This window comes from Triturus cristatus, chromosome 6, assembly GCF_964204655.1.
Source record: "Triturus cristatus chromosome 6, aTriCri1.1, whole genome shotgun sequence".
Classification (NCBI taxonomy): Eukaryota; Metazoa; Chordata; class Amphibia; order Caudata; family Salamandridae; genus Triturus; species Triturus cristatus.
The window spans coordinates 1,858,298,420-1,858,320,046 of NC_140589.1; the positions used below are offsets into that span (position 1 = coordinate 1,858,298,420).

The 21,627-nt window shown below is 46.7% G+C and overlaps 1 protein-coding gene across 21 annotated transcripts in view; it reads right to left on the bottom strand.

Annotated features, from left to right (window-relative positions):
- LOC146822208 (uncharacterized) overlaps nt 1-21,627 on the bottom strand; it is a 260,616-nt gene that overhangs the window by 85,789 nt on the left and 153,200 nt on the right. For 17 of the 21 annotated variants that reach the window (XM_085613358.1, XM_085613354.1, XM_085613342.1 and 14 more), the window contains 4 exons: nt 20,497-20,646; nt 14,844-14,984; nt 11,060-11,203; nt 8,644-8,784 (listed from right to left, as the gene is read on the bottom strand). In XM_085613358.1, coding sequence (XP_085469484.1) covers nt 8,644-8,784; nt 11,060-11,203; nt 14,844-14,984; nt 20,497-20,646 — 576 coding nt within the window. The remainder of the gene's footprint in view (nt 1-8,643; nt 8,785-11,059; nt 11,204-14,843; nt 14,985-20,496; nt 20,647-21,627) is intronic. The other 4 variants (XM_085613356.1, XM_085613343.1, XM_085613355.1 and 1 more) reach the window with 2 other exon arrangements.

The window sequence follows — 21,627 nt, forward strand, 5'->3', positions numbered from 1 at the left end:
CCTCCTACTTCCAGTTCCGGTTGTCCCGGAGTCCCGCCCCCGGCCTGCCTGACTCTCGGGATCGCCCGGACCAGGCTGCAGCGGTGAGTTTTAGATCGCGGCAACAGTTTCACGTCGCGGGGTGGGCACCCGCGACGTAGGGGAAATAAACGGGGTGGGCACCCGCAACGTAAATGATCAAATAAGCGGGGTGGGCACCCGCCAACGAGTGGCAATGTCCCTGGCAGGGTGGGCACCTGCCAGGAGGCTTTAAAATCCGCAAAGACGGGTCAAACGCCGGGTGGGCACCGGCTTCCCCAAATAAAGCGCTCCTAGCGCTACGGCCAAAGGAAAAGCGCTCTGGAAGCGCTGGGGGTACCATAAAAAGCGCTCCTAGCGCTATTTGCAAGATAAAAGCGCTCCCAGGCGCTTAGGGGTGCCAGTAGCCACAAAAGTCCAGCAAAGTCCTTCCCTGCATGCAGCAGGGCAGGGGTGGGGGCAAGGCTAGGCCCAGAGCCAGCTCACTGGGCCTCCAGGCAGGGAGGTAGTCCAAGTGGCGGTCCTCTGGTCCAGCAGCAGCAGCAGCCCCCCTCAGGTAAGATCCTGGCAGAGAACAGTTTCTGTGGGGACACAGCCCCATTTTTATACAGGCAAACCCTTTGTTCTGGGTTCAGGGTGAGGGGGAAAACCAGTCGCAGCTGGTTGGGGAGCACCCTTGATGTGCTCAGCCCCTCACTCTATTCACTGGCAGGGCTAGGGTCGTCAGTCGCACCACAGGGGGCGGGGCCAGCATTGTGTGTGGAAAACCCTGTCCTATTCAGGACCCAGGTGTACTCCTCCCACCCATCTAGCTGCTGATCTCCCCATTCACCACTGGGTGACTCATCCTGACTCTGGGGAATCCCTAGCCCGTCACATGACACGACCAGCCAATCACGCGACAGACACACTGCACACAGAAGTGCCCACTTCTAGAAGTGGCACTTCCACACTAGGTACATGCACGCCGCACACATCATCGCGCAGCATTCACTCCCACGAGTCCGCACATACCAAACTCGGGCCTGCACACCCCACGCATCAGGAACTACTAGGGACACATACACTCCCCATGCATTCCTATGGGAGGGCAGGCCTATCTCACCACATGCACTCAGAGCACGCACGCACTTTACCCTGGGACACAGGGAAAGTGCGCAGAGACCAAACAATTACCACACCAAGTCATCAGTAAAAAGCAAAAAAAGTTCAGGGGTGAACCTGCCAGAAGGGCCAAGTCCAACACAACCCCCTTCCAGCCAAAACGCAGGGCAGACCAATCACCACCGTGATGGACTTCCCTGCTTGGGGCGATAGAACACGGACGCGGGCCCGCAACTGCAGGGACACCCTCCGGTTCTACGCCACGGTGAACCTATGGAATTCTTTCTAACACCACTGTCTGGACCAACTGGGCTACCCCACTGGTACTCCCAAGCTGTCCGCGGTCAAGACCAGGCCCTAGGCCACCCAGGTGCCACCGGTCCTTGCCTAACCACAGAGTGGGGGGGTAGTAACCCCTGGCACATAGCGGCCATTCTCCACTCTTCCTCTCTGAAAGACAGGACTAGACTGCCACTGGTTCTCCAGCCTAGGGTCTACACCCTCAGGCGGACCAGGAGTCTCAGGGAAGGCTCTCCTCCCCCTACCTCTTCTCCTAGGGTTCCTCCTCCTCTGGCGAGGGGTACACCTAGAACGCCATTCCAACCCAGGGTTTAACCCCTCAGGTTGTACCGGGGGCAGAGGTGGGCTCTCCCACCCTCTGCACCCCCTTCCAGAGCCCTGCTCCCTACCAACTGGGGCGGTACCTCTGGAAGAAGAACTGGTCGGGACGCTGGTAACAGACGTCCCACCCTTCAGGTCAGGCTGATCCTGAACCTGGCCTCCCAACCTCCAGCCTAGAACCTTTGGTGGAATAATTGCCTGGCACTCCAGGACTTCTGGGGATTTCCACTCCATCCCCCTGAGGCTATCAAAAGACACATATGCCGAGCGACTGTCTGTCTGGCGCTGATCTCCCGTCCCCTGTCCACCTGACAGTGCGCAGAGATCCCCCAGAACAGAAGTGGTGCCACCCTGGCCACTACACGGGATCCTAGCCCAACTGGGTAGTCCCTGACCCACAGGCTCTTCCACTGGGGAACTCATCCCCCAATCACTCCTCACACTGGACTCCTGTACCCTCCCTACCGGAGCGGTACTGCCAGACTCTAGAACCACAGGAGCCCTGGTTACAGGTGCTCCAGGTCCTCTACTCACCAGGAGATCTTCCTCAAATGGGCTAACAGGACAGCCTAGGTCCCCAACTTGGTGTTCCCTCATGGAACCATCCAAGTCCTGAGGCAGGGTTTTGTACGTCCGGGGACCCTCGGTCACCCTCTCACTCCTGCTCCACTGAGCCAGGCAGTGAGCCCCTACACCCTCCTCGCTATCCTGGGACCTAGCTGGGCTACACTGAGCCTCTTCCACCACGCTGGGCTGGAAGATACCTGACCCACTACTTTTGGAGTCACTCCCTAATGACTCTAGAGAACCTCTAGCCCTTTCCCAGCGCTCTGCTTCATCTCCAAGCTCAAATGGGGCAGACACCCCACACCCCAACAGGTGTTGGCGCAACCCCGGTGCACAACAATTGAGCAGGTGTTCTCTGAGAATCAGATCACACAGTTTATCATAATCAGATTCTGCGGGAACTCTTATCCAATCAAACAGTGCATCCTCACATTCATCCACAAACTCCTCCCAAGACTGGTGAGACAGTTTCCTACTGCCCCTGAATTTCAACCTTAACTCCTCCTCCTGGGGAACAGGTACCAGACTGGGGGGACTGGGATTTCCTACACTGGAATCTACATCGCTACTACCACTGGACTCCACCCTCCCTGGGGAGTCCAGAAAATTAAAACTGCGTGCAGGGGATAGTCTACCCTCCAGAGCTACTTTGCCTCTGGTGGAGGCCATCTCAGCCTCCTCTACCCTCTCCCGCGCCAAGACCCACTCAGTCTCTCGCTGTTGCTTCCTGGCCTCCAGCTGCGCCATAGCCTGAGCATGCTCTAACCTGAGCTTCTCTAACGCCAGCTGGTGCTCCCTTTCTTTCCTCCTATCTTCCCACTCCTCTGGGGACAGGGAAAGGGATGAGGCGCTGCCTCCTACGCTGGACCCAGCAAGGGACGCCCTACCTATGGGGTCCTCACTCTCTACCGGCGTCCAGGTATTGTCATCCTCTACCTCCTCTTCTGACTCTTCAGGGCTCCCCACAGACCCACCACCCTCCAGGTGTGAGGCCTGGGCCCTTTCCGTACTGCGCTCAAGATCCCTTTGCCTCTTAACCCACTGAATCATGTGGCCCCTAAGTTCACACATAGTGTCTGACTCTCTCACCCCTATGCCTCTCTCTCTACAGAACCTTTCCAACTCCTGCATACTGTAATAAATTAGATCACTGAGATCAAAAGCAGGCTCCATTCTGGCAGACGTTCTAGAGAAAAGATCACACAGGGAACCTAGGGGTCTGCGTTTAACAGGAGCACACAATTCACAAAAAGATTCAGCAAGCTCTCTATCCCAGAGAACTCACACTCACTTGCCTAGTGCCACACACCACTCATCCACACCCAACCCTCCCCTCGGACTGGTAAGGCAGTTTCTACCACCCCTGATTCCTCAACCTGACCACCACGTGACACAGGTACCAACTCTGGGCGCAGGGCGGGGGACAAATGTACTGGACACTATTACGCTGCCACCACTGGATCCCACCCTCTGGTGAATCCAGAAACACAATGCACTAAGGGGGATGATCTACCCTCCCGAGCTAGGGACACCTAACTCACAGTGCACAAAACCACATTTCCAAAGAAATGACAATTAAAAACAAACTTAGAACAATAATCCCTATACCATGTGATTTATCTAAATGCAGAGTTTTGTAGTGCGGCCAGTTGCTGCTGCGGAACAGCGCAAACGCAAGTCCAAATCCCACCGCTGATCACCAATGTTAGAAATGGCGATTTCTGGTTGGCTAGGGCTTGCGCCAAAGCCAGACAGAAACCACCACTCTAGTCAGGGCTGGGGAGTTACACGCCAAAGATAACCCCTGCTCACCCCCTTGGTAGCTTGGCACGAGCAGTCAGGCTTATCCCTGAGGCAATGTGTAAAGCGTTTGCGCGCGCACCCAGCAACAACACCCAAGGCCCACCACAAAGGAAACTCCACGCAAGGTATTCTATAAAAATAGCCTTTGTATTATACACAACACATTAGACAAAAACACACACTCTACAATGTGCCAACAGGCACGGGCAGAATTTACAAGGGATTATATGTACAGGGGACAGGGCCACGTGGACCGCTGTCCGGAATTAGCACTCTTAGAACATAGGAATAATACTGTAGTACAAAATAACATATGTAGCACACAACCAGTAACTACTGGTATCAGGTAAGTACCACCTACGCAACCCTAACCACCTTAGGAAAATATTGCGCAGGGAATCAGGACCTCACTAGCACCACCTGTACTAGGAGAAAACAACCACCTAAGTATCACAATACCTGTAGGGGTCTAAGCACATAAACACATGATGCATAACATTCAGAGGTGTAAAGCAAAGCACATGACGCATAAACATACATTCAGAGGTGCAGGGAAACACAATTGCGCAAGAACTCACATAAGCCACTACCTGTGGCAGTCCCTAGGCCAACTGGCCTAGTAGGGGCAAGGACGCCCTGCATCCAGAAAAGTCAGGGCGCGCCGGCGCAGGCTGCGCAAGCCAGAACACCGAGGCCACAACCTAAACGTTGCAGTTGCCCACTAAGTGCTGGGCAACTGGAGAGATGCTGTGGCACCACTGTGCCTTGTTAAACATAAATCTGCAGGACTTACGTGGAGCCTCTCCTGGGCTCTACAATGAATAATGTGCCTTTCGTGGGAGCCTTCTAGGCTCTAGAACAAATATGGCCCCGTGGGAGTCCCTCTGGACTCTAGACAAATTATGCCCTCGTTGGAGCGCACGAGCGCTCTAAAACAAATCTGCCCCCAACGATGGAGCGGCCCTCTGGCAGGCGGGGCCGCTCAAGCACTGGCAGGGGTAGGCAGGGGCCCCCTCTCTGGGGCCCTCGTAACTCAAATCACCCCCCGTCGTTGGAGAAATGCCCCTTGAGCCTCGCAGGCTCTAAACAACAATGGGCCCCGCTTTGGAGCGACCTCGCGCTCCCAACAACGCTCTGCCCGTGTTGGAGCCTCTCGGGAGCTCACGGACACTGCCCCCGATGTCAGAGCCTCAACCGGGCTCTGGCTCAATCACTGCCCATGGGGGACCGAGGAGAGACCGGCGGGAACGCCCCCACTCACCGGCTCTCCGCGGCGTCGTCCCTTCTCTTCCCGGGGCCGGAGATCTTCAGCAACACGACGGCAGCTCGTCCCAGTGCGGGGTGGGCTCCCGCCTGGGTAGGACGCTTCTCCTCCGGGCAAGGGCACCGGGCGCAGGGTAGGCTCCTGCCTGCTCCGGGGCCCCCAAAACCAGCCGCGATGCTTCGGTAGGAGGCGGGGTAGGCTCCCGCCCTCCTACTTCCAGTTCCGGTTGTCCCGGAGTCCCGCCCCCGGCCTGCCTGACTCTCGGGATCGCCCGGACCAGGCTGCAGCGGTGAGTTTTAGATCGCGGCAACAGTTTCACGTCGCGGGGTGGGCACCCGCGACGTAGGGGAAATAAACGGGGTGGGCACCCGCAACGTAAATGATCAAATAAGCGGGGTGGGCACCCGCCAACGAGTGGCAATGTCCCTGGCAGGGTGGGCACCTGCCAGGAGGCTTTAAAATCCGCAAAGACGGGTCAAACGCCGGGTGGGCACCGGCTTCCCCAAATAAAGCGCTCCTAGCGCTACGGCCAAAGGAAAAGCGCTCTGGAAGCGCTGGGGGTACCATAAAAAGCGCTCCTAGCGCTATTTGCAAGATAAAAGCGCTCCCAGGCGCTTAGGGGTGCCAGTAGCCACAAAAGTCCAGCAAAGTCCTTCCCTGCATGCAGCAGGGCAGGGGTGGGGGCAAGGCTAGGCCCAGAGCCAGCTCACTGGGCCTCCAGGCAGGGAGGTAGTCCAAGTGGCGGTCCTCTGGTCCAGCAGCAGCAGCAGCCCCCCTCAGGTAAGATCCTGGCAGAGAACAGTTTCTGTGGGGACACAGCCCCATTTTTATACAGGCAAACCCTTTGTTCTGGGTTCAGGGTGAGGGGGAAAACCAGTCGCAGCTGGTTGGGGAGCACCCTTGATGTGCTCAGCCCCTCACTCTATTCACTGGCAGGGCTAGGGTCGTCAGTCGCACCACAGGGGGCGGGGCCAGCATTGTGTGTGGAAAACCCTGTCCTATTCAGGACCCAGGTGTACTCCTCCCACCCATCTAGCTGCTGATCTCCTCATTCACCACTGGGTGACTCATACTGACTCTGGGGAATCCCTAGCCCGTCACATGACACGACCAGCCAATCACGCGACAGACACACTGCACAGAGAAGTGCCCACTTCTAGAAGTGGCACTTCCACACTAGGTACATGCACGCCGCACACATCATCGCGCAGCATTCACTCCCACGAGTCCGCACATACCAAACTCGGGCCTGCACACCCCACGCATCAGGAACTACTCGGGACACATACACTCCCCATGCATTCCTATGGGAGGGCAGGCCTATCTCACCACATGCACTCAGAGCACGCACGCACTTTACCCTGGGACACAGGGAAAGTGCGCAGAGACCAAACAATTACCACACCAAGTCATCAGTAAAAAGCAAAAAAAGTTCAGGGGTGAACCTGCCAGAAGGGCCAAGTCCAACAATGACCCATCAACCAAAAAGGTAGTGGGAGGACCGGTCAGAGAATAGAGGAACATAATTAGGAGAACAACCCTCATTGAAATAATGACTCTTGATTTAAGGTGCAAAGGCTAAGCATGCAGGTGTGAAAAAGGACTCCTGCTTGAGCTATGCAATATCTTGCACTTACTGTAGTTATAGATATTAGCAAGAGAAAACACTTTTCTGAACAAAGGAATAATTCTTATAGGATCTGATCACACCTATGTGTCAGCTTCAGTTTCATAAAACTCATGACACTACTTTGCTGCACTTGCAACCAAGCGTCAACAGAGGTGAAGAACTTTCTCTCATCCATACTATATAAAAACTGTTTCAGATTAAATGATCAGCATTATGTCATCTCCCTGGCCAGTCAATCAATCAATCAAAAATTAAGAGTACAAGTGTAGAATCTACACTTGTAGAAGAAATGAAGTCACAGCTGCGGTACAGTTTAAATAGAGGAAATATAAATATGTTCCTCACTCTAGGCAAAATAAATATCCCATTGTTAGATCTGTCATCCTTAGGGTTGGCTTCCCCCAAACATTTTGCTTCAATCCTCCTATTTTTTGCTGATCTTGTTTCTGCTGGCCTAAGGACTCTGTGTCCTTTACCACTGCTTACCAGTGCTAAAGTGCCTGTGCTCTCTCCTTTAAACATGGTAGGATTGGCTTACGCCCAATTGATATATTTAATTTACTTTACCTGTAAATTAAATGCTACTAGTGAACCTGTAGCACTTATTGTTCCACACGCTTAAGAAGCTCTACAAAACAGATCTCAGGCCTGACATTGAAGCCTGTGTGAGCAGTTTTAAACGGTAATTTTAACCTACATTCAAAGAATCAGACACCTAAGAATCCATGAGTGGGAGAGTGGAACCATTTCACCCGGATTGTAACCTCTGAACCCCAAATTAATGTATTTTATTCTCTCTATTTCTCTAATTGCCACTTATCACCATTCACTTCTTTTTCATTTTTCTATTTCCCGCTTGGTATTCTGAGCTATTTTGTTTGTTATCCCTACACCTCATACGCTTCCCTCAATTTGTCATTTTGTTAGTTTACCTGTCTGCACAATTACAGTTTTTTCTAAACTGGGTTTATTCTCTAGTATCCGTACTGCAGACCCTCCAGACCACTGAAGTGAGGTTGCCACACTAATATGTGCTGCCACAGGTGTAGAGTACCTCTGTGGCTTCAGGAAGCTTCTTTGCACCAGTTGAGCAGTACCCAATCTATACCTCTTACATATGCCTCATGCTCTTTTGTAAGGTTCCCCCTAGCTGGGTACTCTGAGAAATGATGAGAAACCTCACCAGATGTCTGCTGTCTTCCAATGCTTGCATAGTCCTTGATGTTTAAAAAACACAACAATAGTGTATTCAACTCAAATACTTTCCCATTTAAACAGGCTGCCCCATACTGCCAGACCATGTTTCTGTCAGCACCCTGCTGTGACAGCTCATGAACTTGAAGATCTTTGTTTTAAGCTCTGCAGTAAGATAAAGTGCGATCTGATTAGTAAAATAGGTTCTGCACATAAAATGTCAAACTCCACAGGTTCTCTTTAAGACAGCGATACATGAACCAGGATATGACAGGGTCGGTAAGGACTAAGAGCATTATACCTTTTTGTTGGCCATTGCCTTTGGCTATGGTGTCAGCAGTTGGGGTGATAGGGGAAGATGAGGGGGCACTTAGTCACAAGCCCCTTTAAGAGAAACATTTACATCCTCAAATGTCTTCTTGTGAGTGGCTGTGAGTAATACCTGTAGCCGGATCCTTGCACTTAAGTCCGCAGTGGAAGTGGCAGCACCTCTGATTTCCTGTACAGTCGCTGTCATTCTTGCACTGATCCGGTTCAGCTTTTTTGCACACAACTGTGTCTTTTGGACATTCACCAGTTTTCACTGTAACAGAGGAGGTTACAAGATTCACCGACCTTTTCATACAGTGGCACAGTAGAGACTTAATAGGAACCCCTGACTCGCTCTCCCCAAACACAACAAAAGTGTTATCGTATTAACCGCATTTACACCACAACCATAGCAATCTTAAATAAAAAAAATCCACCATTTGTTTGCTTACTTCTTCAAAGATATAGGGCCGCATTCATGAAAAGTATTGCATAGTTGCATGAAAACAGAGATGTAACACCTTTCAGTGCGCCCTCCTTGCGACACCCTGGATGCTCCATATTTACTGTACAACGCTCCATGTCGCAAGGATTTACAGATACGTCAGTATTCCTGATGTATTCGTAGGTACAATAGTGAAGTATTGCTGGGGTGTGTCTGAAAACAGATGCAACTCCAGCAATGTGTCCTTTTACATGGGGCAAGCCCTATGTGAAAGGGCCTGCGTTACTCCTTACACCTGCTGTGAGAGAGGCGTAAGGATTTCACACAGTGGCGTCCTAGAAGTGCAATTCTACGAGCCTTTTCTGCGCCGGACAGCCCACCCGGCATACATTATACTTCTTGCAGGTATAATGTAGCACAGGGGTTTACAAAGTGACACATCTGCCTAGATGCGTCACTTTGTGAATGTGGCCCAGTGTGGCTCATATTTTACGCCATTGCATAATCACAAAAAGTCGCAACGGCGGCGTCAAGGGCTCATAAATAAGGCCCCTAGTTTTTACCCTGCTGCGCTACCCATCTTTGTTTGTTACATTGGCCTCAAAATATTACTATATACTGTAAATAATTACATATGGGCACTGATCGAATTTAATATCCTGTAAGACTGAATGTGGCATTTCAAAAGGGTTATACCCTCTAGTACTCAGCAATGTTAGCCAGCAGTTCAGCCTTAGAAGATGTGTCGATTTTCTACAACTAAAATATAATTTGGACAGCACCTTATCCTTTCTACTTATGTTTATCCAAGAAGAATATAAAGGCTCTTTTTCCAGGCTATAGAATTAGACTGACAGTGAAAATGTATCAATGTTAGAGTTGATGTACTAGTTGGCTCTTTACGAATCAGCTTTGTACCATTTAATCATTAGCACCAATTTCAAAATGTGGAGAAGCCTGAGATGGATGAAGTTTTAATGCCTTCAACTGACTGATAGTAAAAATGTTAATTATATTAAGTAGTTTTAAGCATGTGCAGAACAGTAGAGTATTAATAATACAGATGAGACAGGTAGATTCTATTTTCAGCTTGGTGGTAATATACCATGAATCACATGACAAGCACTAACATTAAAGAGTGGCCCATTTATTCTGTCTGGTATCCGTACAAATAAACTGAAATATTAGCCCATAGGTCTCCTGCTAGGGTCTTATTAGATAACTGTGGGGGAAACATCTGGAGTGTAGCACCTTACTGAGCTGCCCCATGTGCCCCTAACAAAACAATATCCAAAAGGAATTTGTAGCTGAAAACTGAAGAGATGTAGATCATGATCTATCAACCAAAAAGGTAGTGGGAGGACCGGTCAGAGAATAGAGGAACATAATTAGGAGAACAACCCTCATTTAAATAATGACTCTTGATTTAAGGTGCAAAGGCTAAGCATGCAGGTGTGAAAAAGGACTCCTGCTTGAGCTATGCAATATCTTGCACTTACTGTAGTTATACTACTGAACAGATTTACACCAGACCTACAAAAGGCACTTCCTTGACCTGTAGACTACCTCTCTGCCAAATTTCAAGTAACTCTGTTCAGCCGTTCGGGCTGTAGCTGTGTCTAAAGGTCCTATTGAAAAATGCATGGGGAAAATGCGTTTTGGGACCCCCCTTTTTTCTCAGCCCCGCTTGACGAATCCCCCCGAGACTTTCAGGGTAGGAGCGGAGCCTAGCGCCCCATTAGTTTTGAAAATTTCGCGAGGATTCGTCGACCGGCGCCAAAGTTATTCAAAATAGAATGTTGCGGTTTTCCTATGGAAACAGGGTCCTAACTATAACTACCTACTGGCGACCGCCAGTAGGTAATATATATATATATATATATATATCAATGGGCTGAAGGAGACGTTCTTCCGAGTCTCAAATAAGTTGCATGATGGGACTTGCAGTCCAAGATGAGGAACTGCATGAATGTTTTCTAAAGCAAACGTGGGTCAGCTGTGCTTCCACCAATGGGAATAATGGAGCACATTCAAAAAGGAGAACAGCAAAAGATGTGGTGTGCACTTTGAGATCTGGATCCTACATATTGTATATGCCTTTTACCTGTTGTGATGTTTGTGCATTGCTGGGTACAGAACGGAGTGCAGCACTTTTGTAATCCTGGGCAGTCGCTATCTTGGTTGCATTTTGGAGGCGGCAGAGGAGTTGCACAACTTGTAGCTGGCACTGGGCACTCACCAGGTTTCTCTGTAGGAGTGTAAGTCACATTCATGAAATTCACCTAACCATCCTGTGGCATTTGCAGCATTTTAATCCTTTGTAGTAGGCTTTGTGTGAGGAGGCCCTTGTGACTTACAAATAGAATGGCCAGCTAATATATAAGTACTAAAAATATTTAATTGCAGATGACATTAGTTACTAATTAGTTCTAGCAAACGTGTACCTGCAATCTAAACAAAAATAAACTTTTTTTAATGTTGCAACTGAAATTATCTTATCATACCCTTGTGAAAGGCTTTCCCCCAACCACCCACACATAAAACCCAGTGCTTAAACAAGGCCTACCACAAAACTTTCATATTACGTAAAACCACAGCATGCTTGAAAATAAATAAAACTAAAATCATGACTATGTAGAAAAATGTAAGACGTTCATTATACAGCACTTAGACACCAAGGGGCTGATTACAATGGCGCGGAGACCGCCACCGACCTGCCATTGTAACCAGCTTTACCGCCCCTTATATTATGATGACGGGCAGACGTGTGGAGGTCGTAAAGACCGACTGCCATGCATCCAATGGGCTCCATGAGCCCGCCGGTGCGATGGAGGGGCCCGTAGTCCCTACAATGCTGGTGGTGCCTACCAGGCACTGTAGTAGGGATTATGATGTCCCTTTCTGCCAGCTGTTTCATGGTAGGTTACCTGCCATGAAAAGGCTGGATGAAAGGGACATTGAGAGCCTGTAGCGGGCCCTCCTTCCCCACTGGCCCTTGGTTGTGGGTGTTGGGGGTCACCTATTGAGCCCCCCTACATATCTCGGTACCATGTGGCTAGCACCCCATGGTGGTTGTCACATGGAGCCAGCAGCACCCGCCGCAATGTAAAATATAGGCATTGCGACCGCTGTGGTGTTGGTCACATTATAATGCCTACTATGGGACCGCTGACAGCATGTCAGGTGTCCCAATCCCCGATACAATGGCGGATGAACTGAAGTCCGCCCACCATCATAATCAGCCCCTATGTCTAGAGCAAAGATGTAACATGCAGCAAACCCACGTCATGCCTAAAAAAAAAAAAACTAAAGTTATGTTCCTACAGAACAATTTAAAGATGTTCAACACCACTATCACACAAGGCTTACAACAAGGATTCAGCATGCAGCATATCTATTGAATAAATCCATGATCTTACAGAACAAATGAAAGACTTTCAATATGACTTACACACTCAAGTAGGATTGATGCAAAATCAATTTGACTAAACAGTGAGATAGTCTAACACCCAATTCAGTACACATAAAAAGAGGAAAAGATAAGGAGAAATAAAGATATTTCACCTCGTTGCACCTCACTTAGGGAGGTGTAGCATTTGATGCATTCCCAGGCTACCAGTAATTGTAAATCTGGGAATGTGCCAAAATCCATGGGCAGTTGCGTTGAAACACCAATGCTCAACCCATGGAACACCTCCCTGGGGCAGAGTAACGCAGTGCTACCTTGTGCTACTCTAGATTTATCAAGCCATGGAGGGCCACGCGTGGCTTGATCAATCTGACTTTATTGTTGCGTAGCCCTTGCGCCCCCTTGCATGGTGCATGGGCAACGCAGAAACAATGATAATATGCCCCAAAGTGTAAAAAAATTGGAGTAGATATCTCTTTCACCTGAAAATCATGAGATGATATTTGAAAATGTGGAGACCTGGTAGTTATAAATATAAAATCTGCCTTTAAAGTGTCCAAAATAGACCCTATTAGAAAACCTAAAGACAAACACAGAATAAGATGAAACATAACAAACTACTATACAGGAAAAAAAGCATAGCAGAATATTTACTCACTGGAAATAAATCCAAATACAGAAAACCTATGACCAAATACAGTGTGAGTTATCACAACATATAGAGTAAAACCAAATATATTAAAAATGCATTTTGGGCCACAAATAAAACAAAATCCACTTCCTGATTCACTAAAAACCTAATCCTGTTGGTAACTACTCCAAAACAAAGCCAATTTCACAAAGTAGGATTGTTGACAGGAGACCCACAGTGGTGTTAGAGAAGGACCAAAAATTGTAGGAACAGAAGCAAAATAGCTTGTCATTTCCATCATAAACTAAACAGTTTGTGTTAACATTATACTATATTGCCTAATCCCAAAGCTGTGATAATACTGAATTGACATTGAGATAATTAGAGAGATGGTGAGGTTTTGTTTATATAATGTGTGACAGGAAATTCAAGGGATAGAGAAAAATTGAGACTAAAGACACATCAACCTCACCCCCAAAGGATATGGCATTTTTTTTCCACAGCGGGGACAAAATGTATGAACAATTAAACTGAACAAATGTCACATCTTGTGTTCCCAGTTTGAGTGCTACTGTGGCATGCAGCCATTAAGTTGAAGGTTACTGAGTTCCCACCACTTTGTTGCCAAACATTGCATCTTGTCGTTATGTGGTGAATGAGGCCTGGCATGCACCCCTTTTTTATTTGAGATACTCCTGCCCTAGTTTTAATTAAGTTAACTAATTCTACCCTAGTGGAGGCATGAAGCAGGGGTCAACCACCCAGTCTGGGTGTAACATGTTAATGGGCTATTTGAGACATGGATTACCTACCATTCAGTAGGTCTCCTTTTGCTATACTATGAGGAGTGGAAACCACAGATACAGGTCTGCAGAAGCATACTATCCTGAAAATTGTTTACACTCAAAAGTTCAAAGAATCAGACACCTAAGAATCCATGAGTGGGAGAATGGAACCATTTCAGCCGGATTGTAACCTCTGAACCCCAAATTAGAGTATTTTATTCTCTCTATTTCTCTAATTGCCACTTATCACCATTCACTTCTTTTTCTTTTTTCTATTTCCCGCTTGGTATTCTGAGCTATTTTGTTTGTTATCCCTGCACCTCATACGCTTCCCTCAATTTGTCATTTTGTTAGTTTACCTGTCTGCACAATTACAGTTTTTTCTAAACTGGGTTTATTCTCTAGTATCCGTACCCCAGACCCTCCAGACCACAGAAGTGAGGTTGCCACACTAATATGTGCTGCCACAGGTGTAGAGTACCTCTGTGGCTTCAGGAAGCTTCTTTGCACCAGTTGAGCAGTGGCCAATCTATACCTCTTACATATGCCTCATGCTCTTTTTTAAGGTTCCCCCTAGCTGGGTACTCTGAGAAATGATGAGAAACCTCACCAGATGTCTGCTGTCTTCCAATGCTTGCATAGTTCTTGATGTTTAAAAACACAACAATAGTGTATTCAACTCAAATACCTTCCCATTTAAACAGGCTGTCCCCATACTGCCAGACCATGTTTCTGTCAGCACCCTGCTGTGACAGCTCATGAACTTGAAGATCTTTGTTTTAAGCTCTGCAGTAAGATAAAGTGCGATCTGATTAGTAAAACAGGTTCTGCACATAAAATGTCAAACTCCACAGGTTCTCTTTAAGACAGCGATACATGAACCAGGATATGACAGGGTCGGTAAGGACTAAGAGCATTATACCTTTTTGTTGGCCATTGCTTTTGGATATGGTGTCAGCAGTTGGGGTGATGGGGGAAGATGAGGGGGCACTTAGTCACAAGTCCCTTTAAGAGAAACATTTACATCCTCAAATGTCTTCTTGTGAGTGGCTGTGAGTAATACCTGTAGCCGGATCCTTGCACTTAAGTCCGCAGTGGAAGTGGCAGCACCTCTGATTTCCTGTACAGTCGCTGTCATTCTTGCACTGATCCGGTTCAGCTTTTTTGCACACAACTGTGTCTTTTGGACATTCACCAGTTTTCACTGTAACAGAGGAGGTTACAAGATTCAGCGACCTTTTCATACAGTGGCCAAGTAGAGACTTAATAGGAACCTCTGACTCGCTCTCCCCAAACACAACAAAAGTGTTATCGTATTAACCACATTTACACCACAACCATAACAATCTTAAATGGAAAAAATCCACCATTTGTTTGCTTACTTCTCCAAAGATATAGGGCCGCTTTTATGAAAAGTATTGCATAGTTGCATGAAAACAGAGATGTAACACCTTTCAGTGCGCCCTCCTTGCGACACCCTGGATGCGCCATATTTACTGTACAACGCACCATGTCGCAAGGATTTACAGATACGTCAGTATTCCTGATGTATTCGTAGGTACAATAGTGAAGTATTGCTGGGGTGTGTCTGAAAACAGATGCCCCATGTAAAAGGACATATTGCTGGAGTTGCAAGTTCTATGTGAAAGGGCCTGCGTTACTCCTTACACCTGCTTTGAGAGAGGCGTAAGGATTTCACACAGTGGCGTCCTAGAAGTGTTGCAGTGAAATCTCATAGATTTCACTGCTGCAATTCTACGAGCCTTTTCTGCGCCGGAAAGCCCACCCGGCATACATTATACTTCTTGCAGGTATAATGTAGCACAGGGGTTTACAAAGTGACACATCTGCCTAGATGCGTCACTTTGTAAATGTGGCACAGTGTGGCTCATATTTTACGCCATTGAATAATCACAAAAAGGTCGCAACGGTGGAGTAAAGGGCTCATAAATAAGGCCCCTAGTTTTTACCCTGCTGCTCTACCCATCTTTGTTTGTTACATTGGCCTCAAAATATTACTATATACTGTAAATAATTACATATGGGCACTGATCGAATTTGATATCCTGTAAGACTGAATGTGGCATTTCAAAAGGGTTATACCCTCTAGTACTCAGCAATGTTAGCCAGCAGTTCAGCCTTAGAAGATGTGTCGATTTTCTACAACTAAAATATAATTTGGACAGCACCTTATCCTTTCTACTTATGTTTATCCAAGAAGAATATAAAGGCTCTTTTTCCAGGCTACAGAATAAGACTGACAGTGAAAATGTATCAATGTTAGAGTTGATGTACTAGTTGGCTATTTAGGAATCAGCTTTGCACCATTTAATAATTAGCACCAATTTCAAAATGTGGAGAAGCCTGAGATGGATGAAGTTTTAATGCCTTCAACTGACTGATAGTAAAAATGTTAATTATATTAAGTAGTTTTAAGCATGTGCAGAACAGTTGAGTATTAATAATACAGATGAGACAGGTAGATTCTATTTTCAGCTTGGTGGTAATATACCATGAATCACATGACAAGCACTAACATTAAAGAGTGGCCCATTTATTCTGTCTGGTATCTGTACAAATAAACTGAAATATTAGCCCATAGGTCTCCTGCTAGGGTCTTATTAGATAACTGTGGGGGAAACATCTGGAGTGTAGCCCCTTACTGAGCTGCCCCATGTGCCCCTAACAAAACAATATCCTAAAGGAATTTGTGGCTGAAAACTGAAGAGATGTAGATCATGACCCATCAACCAAAAAGGTAGTGGGAGGACCGGTCAGAGAATAGAGGAACATAATTAGGAGAACAACCCTCATTGAAATAATGACTCTTGATTTAAGGTGCAAAGGCTAAGCGTGCAGGTGTGAAAAAGGACTCCTGCCTGAGCTATGCGATATCTTGCACTTACTGTAGTTATAGATATTAGCAAGAAAAAACACTTTTCTGAACAAAGGAATAATTCTTATAGGATCTGGTCACACCTATGTGTCAGCTTCAATTTCATAAAACTCATGACACTACTTTGCTGCACTTGCAACCAAGCGTCAGAGGTGCAGAACTTTCTCACATCCATACTATATAAAACTGTTTCAGATTAAATTATCAGCATTATGTCATCTCCCTGGCCAGTCAATCAATCAATCAAAAATTAAGAGTACAAGTGTAGAATCTACGTAGACTGTCAAATGAAGTCACAGCTGCGGTGCAGTTTAAATAGAGGATATATAAATATGTTCCTCACTCTAGGCAAAATAAATATCCCATTGTTAGATCTGTCATCCTTAGGGTTGGCTTCTCCCAAACATTTTGCTTCAATCCTCCTATTTTTTGCTGATCTTGTTTCTGGTGGCCTAAGGACTCTGTGTCCTTTACCACTGCTTACCAGTGCTAAAGTGCCTGTGCTCTCTCCTTTAAACATGGTAGGATTGGCTTACGCCCAATTGATATATTTAATTTACTTTACCTGTAAATTAAATGCTTCTAGTGAACCTGTAGCACTTATTGTTCCACACACTTAAGAAGCTCTACAAAACAGGTCTCAGGCCTGACATTGAAGCCTGTGTGAGCAGTTTTAAACTGTAATTTTAACCTACCAAATAAAGCTTTTGCCAGGCATAGACCTGCTGTTTTAATACATACAAGACACCCATTGGGTAGACCCTGAACAACCCAAAGGGCAGGGTGCAGTATATTTGAAATATTGGACATGTACATTCAACGTTTAAACGTCTTGGGAGAAAAAACTCCAAAATGTGTTTTTCTCTACTGCAAGGCCTACCTTTCCCATCGGAGGACATTGGGTTACCTTCTTACTTTTAATAAGTGATAACTTTCAATTGGGAGCAGGCAGACAGGCCGTGCTTTGTGTTTAACAAGTTGTATTTATAAACCCTCTTTAATGATAAAGTCAGATTTTTAGTCACAATTCTGAAAATGCCACTTTTAGAATGGTGGCATTTTCTTGCGACATCCATTCGGTGTCTCCTGCCTGTATCCTGGATCACATGAATAAGCGTAGCATGCAGTTGGCCTTTGTGCATTGCTCACAGACAGTGAGACAACGAGCAGCTAGGTGTTTTCAGGATGGGTCACTCTAAGTTGACGAGGGGCAAGAGCTGTCACCTACCACACATGCACATCACAAAGATCCTGACAAGGCACACTGACAAAGGGGTTTGGCCCCAGTCTATTTTAACCCTAGACAATCTGGGGCCAAGGAAGGGGGCAGAAAATGTCAAACCAATCAGGAGGTTGAAACCTTCAAAATCTTCTACTTCAAAGTGGGCAGCAGATATAAATATTTGACCCTTAGACCCAAGTCTTCAGTATACATTCAGACCTGTGGAAGACTTTAATGAAGGACTGCTGTGCAGCTCTGCTGCAAACAGGACTGCTACTTTGCTGCCCTGCTGACCTCCTCCCAGAGTCAGAAGGAGTGGACATGTATCTTGAACTCAAGAACACCAGAGTGACTGCAAGGGCTAGTTGGCTGGCCTCATGATCAGAAGCCTCAGGGACTGAACAGACTTCTTCCATCTTCAACCCAGCACCTGAACTTTCCCAGCTGTGAGTCCTACCTTCACGAGCAGTGCCACCCTTTCCTGGACCCTTGAAAGTGTGCCTTTAGGTGCTCTGCCTGCCCACCCATGGTATCAGCAGAACTGATGCATCAAAGTCACTGCACAATGTATAGCCTCAGTAAAACTCTGTGTCCGAGTCGCTATGCAATGCATCTCCTCTCTAAACTCCACAACAGGAGCATTGCATTACCCATCCTTGGTGCAGGACTTTGCGTCACTGCTCACAGCAACGCATCCTCAGTTCAGGTCTTCGCATTGCAAACCCCTTGATGACAGTTTCCTCAATGATAATGCAAGACCTTCCATTGCAGTTCCTAAGTACTACCACGGCACAACTCTGCAACAGGATTTAAGGTACTTTTGATCAGTGGGCCTAACTTGATCCCTGAAGACAGCGTGCGCTCCATCCTGGTTGGCATGAACCAGTGACTTTGTTGGGGTCTAGCGTGAACAGATAACCACAGTTGGGACCTCGTACTTTTTTATGCTGTGTTCACTCAAAAAGGGCAACAGTAGGTCAGAAGACCCCTGTGGGAGCACTCTCAAGAAGACCAAGGGGTCCATTAGGATGTAAGGCAGATCGCCACCGCCCGCATGGTGGTGGTGATCTGCCCTACATCCTTCCGGGAAGACCGTCCGCCGCTTTCGGCCCGGTGGACGAGTCGACTGGGCGTTAAAGGGTTTAATATGGTGGCGGTGACTACTAGACACCGACATCCATTTCAAGATGCAGGTGGGAGGCAGCCTTTCCGCCTCGGAAAGGCATGCAGAGTTTGAATTTGGGGGCCCGTTGCGGGCCCCCAGGGTGTTGGGGGGTGGGGGGTACCCCCCTGCATTTGCATGCACAAGGTGGAAGGCACCACACGGTGCCTGCCATGTTGTGCATGCACATGCACAACATGCATTTCTGACATCGCGGAGGGTGCTGCTGAAAGCACCGCCCGCTGCAATGTCAGGAATGCGGGATGCGCCCGCTAGTATGGCGGGGGTATCCTAATGCCTAAAGCGGGACCGCTGCATACATAGCGGGCGGTCCCATTACCCAGGCCTGTCCGCCCGCCATACTAATGACCACATATGTATTACAAAAGATGCTAGAATGCACATGTTTGTGTAGTCTGGAGTTGAGGCTGGAGAGGACATATTTCAGAGATATATAAATACAAGTATATAAACAATACAGAAAGTCAGCAAAGAAGTACTTCTAGGAAGAGGAGCAGTTAGATATGGTGAGTAACAGATGAAATGATCCTTCATGAAAGAGTTGTATATGCATAGAGCCATGTAACGGCAAGGGTGGTGCGACGAGAACCATGAATGGAGTGAAATCACATAACAGGAACAGGAACATGGAAGTAAGGATAATGTAAGAACATACACAAAGCTGAAGACAGAGACACTCTGTGGTGTTAAAGTAGCAGTGAAACTGCAGTAGATGCCAGTGGCACACATATGCAATCAGTTGTACATCAGAACATTGAATAGAGAAATACTATCTGACATATATATTGTGTTCTTAATACCATCTACAAAAATACTGTTTTTATCATAGTAAATTTTCTAGTATAAATTGCAGTGAAGTGATACTTTATGACATAATATATATGGGCCTAATAATTTGAAGATATTCTGAAAACAATCTTCGATTTTCACACCCTGGCATCAGTGTCTTGGTATTGATGTAGTTATGTGTGGCTTTGTATACTATCTTTTCCCTTGGTCACCCAAAGGGAGGAGAAGGTCTAATGTTAGGCAGATTGTGTTCTTAGTTAACTTTTGGGGAAAGAAAGCTAGAAACCACATTCCTTGAAATTATTTGGAAGTTAAGCAGTATTATGAAGCTTTCCATGATAAACAATGAACAAATGAGGTGCATAACAGTGGGAAGAACAGCCAGTGAGGTTTCTAAGGTGGGGTGGCAGTGGAGAACTGAGGAACACATTTAAAAATTGAAAGGAAATTATGTCTACAAGACATTTTGTAAACACTTTTAAGGCTCTGCCCTGGAAGCAATGTTTTAAAGAAGTCACAGACTATAGATGTCTCCAATGTCCTTGTTCCTTTACAACAGTTTTTCAAGCCTTGTCTGGATAAATACAAACATCCAAAAGGTGCTTGAATGAAGAAGTGGTTGTTACCTGGCACAGGATTCTTGCATTCCTGATTGCAAATCTCGATGCAGCACTTCTTCTCTCCTGGGCAGTCTCTGTCTTTGCTACACTTGTGATTGTACGGGGGCGGGCGATCGCACCATGAAATCCGCCTGGGACACTCACCAGATTTCACTTCTAAGAAAAGACAGACATGTGTAAATAACACAACCCATCTTTGACTTCTATCTGAATCATTTATCTGGAACAGAATACATTACAAAAAATATGGGGTAAATCTGTCACTTACAGGCCTTCTTCTGTATTAGAAGGGAATATGAAATTTACAGTCAGGGAGTAGAAATATTAAACACAATGATGGGGGTGAGCATGATATACAGGAAGACAGGCATGAATAGATTTCAGAATGGGAGAGACAAGGATGGTTGAGGAAGAACCAACAGCATAAAACGTTACTCCAGGATGTCAGGATTCAGAGAGCTACTCCTGATGTTTCATTATATGAAATTATAGAATTTTAAGGAGAGCTTTGGGAGACATAATCTTTATGGTTGGAGGTCATCGTGAGATACCAGGCTGTATCACAAGGGACCCAAAAGTTACACCTGGATTCTGACGTCTATGAGGGTCTGGGGTCAGCTGAACAGGGCTTTGTCACCTTTAAATTCTAGAAAATTGTATTCCCTCTACATCCAATGCAGCCCAAGTTAACACAGGACTGACCAGGACATACTTTTCTAAGGATGCACTTTCAAAATCCAAAGACAAATAATTATGAACATTCCAGTTCTAACTAGGCACTCACTTCACAAATGTCACTGGACAAATCAGAGATTTACATTTTCGGCTCATTTTGTGCAATTTCTGCAGATTTTTGTAATCACTTCTACATTTTCAGTACCATAGTCACAAATGTGACCTGCACATTGTGGGATATGCAGGCGAAACACACAAGTCTTATTCTGCCATATATTTCATATTCTGCATGTGTCCAATATTTAGGTATACAGTGATGTCCCTTCTCGAGGCTCAGAGGCAAAGATCATGATCGTTCACCTACGTAGGCGAAGCAAGAGCACCTCAGAGGAGAAGTCTAACCAAAGGAGTGAAATATAAATACTACAGCAAGTATCTTGCAGCCCAGGTGCTATGACGTAT